The sequence below is a fragment of the Notothenia rossii genome (assembly GCF_949606895.1).
Source record: "Notothenia rossii genome assembly, chromosome: 3".
NCBI lineage: Eukaryota > Metazoa > Chordata > Actinopteri > Perciformes > Nototheniidae > Notothenia > Notothenia rossii.
Genome location: NC_136901.1, coordinates 41328825 through 41334824, shown reverse-complemented (window position 1 = coordinate 41334824; position 6000 = coordinate 41328825). Strand labels below are relative to the sequence as shown.

Here is a 6000-nt window from a genome sequence, read left to right as displayed (position 1 = left end):
GGCGCGGAGCTCCAGAGAGCTGGAGACCATCCTGAACCACCGGGACAACGAGCAGAGCGAGGAGCTGGACCCCCGGCAGTGCCACGACCTCGCCAAGCTCAAGCTGGCCATCAAGTACCACCAGAAGGAGGTAGGACGCCATCTTTGTTCATGCCATTTTAGTTTTATAGCTTTAAGAATCCTTTTTGCAAAGTTGAAGCTCCTGAAGTGCAGACAGAAATGTGATTGAGCTCCCTCACTTCCTTCACTGTGATTTTATATTTCAAACATGTACTTTTGGAACATTTAAGCTCCTAAAAATCTCTTTTTGGTGTGACAGAAATACGAAATTGTGGTGAAACTTGAGTGTTTTCCTTGTTAGGTTGGGAGATTTTAAAGAAGAGAGCTTCCTCTCCTTGTTCCCAGAGATGTTTGTGTGGAAAAACAATCCACAAGTGTGTGTGTGTGTGTGTGTGTGCGTGTGTGTGTGTGTGTGTGTGTGTGTGTGTGTGTGTGTGTTTGTGTGTGTGTGTGTGTGTGTGTGTGTGTGTGTGTGTGTGTGTGTGTGTGTGTGTGTGTGTGTGTGTGTGTGTGTGTGTGTGTGTGTGTGTGTGTGTGTGTGTGTGTGTGTGTGTGTGTGTGTGTGTGTGTGTGTGTGTGTGTGTGTCGGTTGCAGGTAACAGTACATTTTAAGTGGAGTGTTTCATCCCCTTTATTCCGTGTTTTTGAGAGTGTCAGGGGTTCGGTCTCCTTCCTCGTGTCGCTCGTTAAAGGAAAGTGAGACTGAAGGAGACTCAGAAAGAAATGATGGGAAACAGAGAGGATGGAGCAGAGTGAGAGGACACAAAGGGAGATTTAATGGGACAGAAAGAGAGAGGAAAGCAGAGCGAGCGGGAACAGGAAGTGGCTGAGTGAGGAGAGACGTGATGGAGTTATTTAAATATATATTTAAACCCAGAGGAAGTGTGTGTCTCTCTCCATCTGTCAGACTGTTAAAGCTCTGAGACACAGAGAAGAAATGTGAGAGAGGTCAGAGGGGGAGGAAGGATCAGGGGGGAATGAGAGGAGGAGATAGAGGTAATGAGAGGAAGGAAGGAGGACATGTTTCCGTTTCAGGTACGGAAGATTTCAGAGGTTAGCAGCAAAAAATGCATCAAAATAGCTCCAAATTTTAAAGAAAAAAAGTCCCAACATTTATGAAAACAAAAAATAAAACGGATATATAAACAATATGGTGTATAAATATGAATCTGCATAAGAGTTGGTAGATATAACAGCATGGATGTGTGGAAACAATATTGTGACAGACAGTGTTAGCTTTGTTTGTCTACAGCAGTAGAATGTTGCATATATAAATACAATTATATACACACATATACTGTCGGACATTTTTACCGATTGGAAAATGAATTGTGGACTATTTTAATAGCTCGTTATAAAATAGAAAGTGAAGTGAAAAAAATGTCAAAAAATACAGTTTTCAGTCTGTCGATTAAGGATGATTCCTGGATTCTTTCATATTAAAGCTAAATCTTTGAATGACAAAACAAAATAGTTGCTTTGGATTTTTTTTTTTTTGCGACATTCAATAGAACCAAAAAATGAAAAAAACCTCTCGAAAATATTCTTAAGATTAATTTTTAAGAAGAACACATGTTAGATGCAGCACTTTTTGCATTTGTTGCAAGCAATTTATATTAAATAAAATAGACACAAAACACATAATCTTGAGACAAACATAATTGTATATTAAATATCAGATGAATAAAATATGCTCACAAAAACATATAAGGTTTCTTTAAGAAAAAAAATAGAGTCCATCTTCCGAATTGTTGTTTAATCAAAATAATCCACATCATTTATGCTTCTCATTGCATGCTAATTATTTGAGTGCGCGTCACTTATTAATATGCATCACATCACACATTGCTAACAAGCCAACATGCTGAACATACCGTACTTAATGATGAAGTTCTTTATTGTGATTCTGAAAATGTTACCATGCTAACTCTTCACATCCCGACCGTCTGAATGCTGCACGAGGTTAACATGCAAGTTATGCTAATTATGCAAATCCATGCACCTTGTGCTAATCATGCAAGTTGCCTCTGGTAGTTTCTAAACGCTGGAGGCTCAAACTTTACATTTATAACAAAAAATGTTTGGGGTACAGAGAATTTCCAGGTTATCAATAAGCATGAATGCTGGAAAAGAATAAAATATAGTAAAAAAAAAAAAGAAAAACCTTTTATGTGGCACTTTCGGGCCAAAAGTACGGCTCCGCCCACTTTTGTGGGAAAACAACGCTGTCATTTGAATGGCGGTCAATACAAATTCTGAAGTTTTTGCCAATCCGATCAGAAATGTAAGAAAACCGTGGATTTTTGGATCTTCAAAGAGCCCGATTACGATGGCCATGGCAAACAATTACATTAAGCCATTGGAAATCGATGATTGGGCTCAATATATTGTTAAATATAGCAGTAGGCGATAGATGTCATACATGAGAGTAACATCTACGTCACTTTATGGCCCCGCCCACTTTTGGGGGAAACAGCGCTGTCATTTGAACGGCTAGCCTGAAGCCACAGAGATCTTCTGTCCTTTCATCTTAGAGGAAGTACAGAAAAACGTAACTCTGGATTTGTTTTAATGTTTGAGGTGCAATAAACAACACAACAGCTTTTTGGCATGTTAAAACTATTATTTTCCTCCTCGCTCATGAGAGTAACAGCTGGCGAAATTACAGCCTCGCCTACTGATATATATATATATACCATATATCGAGTCCGATTCTCGATTTCAAACGATTGAACGTAATTGTTTGCCTGACTGGCCATCGCGATCGGGCTCTTTGAAGATCCAAAAATTCACGGTTTCCAAAAAAATCTGATCGGATTGGCAAAAACTTCAGAATGTGTATTGACCGCCATTCAAATGACAGCGTAGTTTTCCCCCAAAAGTGGGCGGGGCCGTCATTTTCGGAAGTGACGTAGGTGTTACTCTCATCTATACAAATATTTTTGAGCAATATTTTTGAGCAATATCTTTTCACGAAACTGTGTCTCAGGGCTTCTTAATATTTAAAAACCTATTAATGTGTCATACTCACTTAACGGTTAGAAACTCAGCTAACTGAAGATCTGAACCATTTTTACCAAAACAAAACACACGTCTCACAAGAAGCGTCTAAATGAGCCCTTAGCGAAAAAATGCTTACGCACTTAGCAGAGAACTCACGGTAGAAATACCCTCTTTACTTATCATAACTGCACATAATATATATCAGATTAAAGCTGAGATTCCACAGATTCTATAGGTATTAGTATCATCACTGAGCGATCAGAACTCACGACAGGGGAAGCAAACACAGACATCACAACACGTAGCTTCACGGAGCATTCACGGGAGATCGTCTCAATGTTCTGATCAAAAGTCGTGTTCAATGGCATTAAAAGGTTTGTTGGTATACAACTGAGAAAACACCCGGAGAAATAATTATTTACACATTTACTTTATACAATCTATACAGGAATAAATAAATACATACAAGAATATAGATAAATAAAGACAGCAACAAATGTGAGTTGATTGTAGTGCAGTTTAAATGTGAGGTTGGTACGATCGGGCTGTAATTATGACGACAATGATAATTATTTTCACATAATTATCTGTAACTACTTGAGCACATATCAAATAATGCATAACACCCTGTTGAGTTGAACACTAATAATACATATCATACAATAAACTCAAAGTCAAAGGGAAGTGTTAAAGACAGAATACACTTTTTCTTTTATAGCATTTAGCCCTCCTATTGTCTTTGTTTAACTGCTATTACATTAAGACAACAAACATTAATCAGCACCAAATGTCATTTAACACCCTTTGTGTGTGTGTGTGTCAGATGGCGGTTGATGAACACTGTCAGGACACTTATGTAAGCTCTACACGTCCTTTACCTCTCTCCTCTTCTCTTACACTGTCACCCTCTCTCTCTCTCTCACCCTCTCTCTCTCTCTCTCTCTCTATCTCTCTCCTTTATTTCTCTTCCACATTATTTAATAATACATCTCCCTCTCCTCTTCCCGCTGCTTAATCTCTTTCCCTTTATTTTTCTTCTTGCTTCATTCACTCTCTCTTCTTTTCTTTTCTCACCTTGGATAACCCTCACCTGTCTCTACTTTTTGTGCATGTGAGAGAGTGTGTGTGTGTGTGTGTGTGTGTGTTTGTGTGTGTGTGTGTGTGTGTGTGTGTTTGTGTGTGTGTGTGTGTGGTGTGTGTGTGTGTGTGTGTGTGTGTGTGTATGTGTGTGTGTATGTGTGTGATCGCAAAGGTGACACACATACACTGAGAGCTGCCTCAATGATTTACAGCGGGCTTTCAGAGCAAATTATATAATGCTGCGATGTTTGTTTGTGATGTGAATCTAATACCTGCTGACCCTTTGTGTCTGTACACACACACACACACACACACACACACACACACACACACACACACACACACACACACACACACACACACACACACACACACACACACACACACACACACACACTCAGAGTCTCATACACGTGTGCACTTGCATTATGAAACCATTGTTCATTTGCATACTTTAAAATGTGTTTTAGTACTGCTAATGTTCTAAACCCTTGAACCAGCATCAATTTCTAAGTTTTTTCTTTTGAGGCCAAAAAGAGACTTGTCGCTGAAACCTTGTCGTCTCCTAAATGCGTTTTGGATACCCACACCATGTCTGATGTTCATATCAGTATGTAGTGTCTCTCCTTTAAAGAGTGCTCTCCTGCTGATGTTCAGGTGTATATCAGTATGTAGTGTCTCTACTTTAAAGAGTCCTCTCCTGCTGATGTTCAGGTGTATATCAGTATGTAGTGTCTCTCCTTTAAAGAGTGCTCTCCTGCTGATGTTCAGGTGTATATCAGTATGTAGTGTCTCTACTTTAAAGAGTCCTCTCCTGCTGATGTTCAGGTGTATATCAGTATGTAGTGTCTCTACTTTAAAGAGTGCTCTCCTGCTGATGTTCAGGTGTATATCAGTATGTAGTGTCTCTACTTTAAAGAGTCCTCTCCTGCTGATGTTCAGGTGTATATCAGTATGTAGTGTCTCTACTTTAAAGAGTGCTCTCCTGCTGATGTTCAGGTGTATATCAGTATGTAGTGTCTCTACTTTAAAGAGTCCTCTCCTGCTGATGTTCAGGTGTATATCAGTATCTAGTGTCTCTACTTTAAAGAGTCCTCTCCTGCTGATGTTCAGGTGTATATCAGTATGTAGTGTCTCTACTTTAAAGAGTCCTCTCCTGCTGATGTTCAGGTGTATATCAGTATGTAGTGTCTCTACTTTAAAGAGTCCTCTCCTGCTGATGTTCAGGTGTATATTAGTATAGTGTCTCTACTTTAAAGAGTCCTCTCCTGCTCATGTTCAGGTGTATATCAGTATGTAGTGTTTCTACTTTAAAGAGTCCTCTCCTGCTGATGTTCAGGTGTATATCAGTATGTAGTGTCTCTACTTTAAAGAGTCCTCTCCTGCTGATGTTCAGGTGTATATCAGTATGTAGTGTCTCTACTTTAAAGAGTCCTCTCCTGCTGATGTTCAGGTGTATATCAGTATGTAGTGTCTCTACTTTAAAGAGTCCTCTCCTGCTGATGTTCAGGTGTATATCAGTATGTAGTGTCTCTACTTTAAAGAGTCCTCTCCTGCTGATGTTCAGGTGTATATCAGTATGTAGTGTCTCTACTTTAAAGAGTCCTCTCCTGCTGATGTTCAGGTGTATATCAGTATGTAGTGTCTCTACTTTAAAGAGTCCTCTCCTGCTGATGTTCAGGTGTATATCAGTATGTAGTGTCTCTACTGGGACATGTCTCCATGCTTTAATGTTCAAAAAGCTCTTCTCATACTGCCTGTGCTGCAGCACCTCTTTTCACCCTCTGTCTGAAACCAGAGCCCAGTCGGCTCTGATTGGTTAGGATTTGGGAGAGAAAAAAGACAAGAGGGGAGGAG

The 6000-nt window shown here is 39.6% G+C and overlaps 1 protein-coding gene across 1 annotated transcript in view; it reads left to right on the top strand.

Moving 5' to 3' along the window:
* The window catches only part of trpc5a (transient receptor potential cation channel, subfamily C, member 5a), a 113276-nt gene that overhangs the window by 61993 nt on the left and 45283 nt on the right, over nucleotides 1-6000 (top strand). Inside the window, exon 5 of the mRNA XM_079671183.1 lies at nucleotides 2-130. Coding sequence (XP_079527309.1) covers nucleotides 2-130 — 129 coding nt within the window. The remainder of the gene's footprint in view (nucleotide 1; nucleotides 131-6000) is intronic.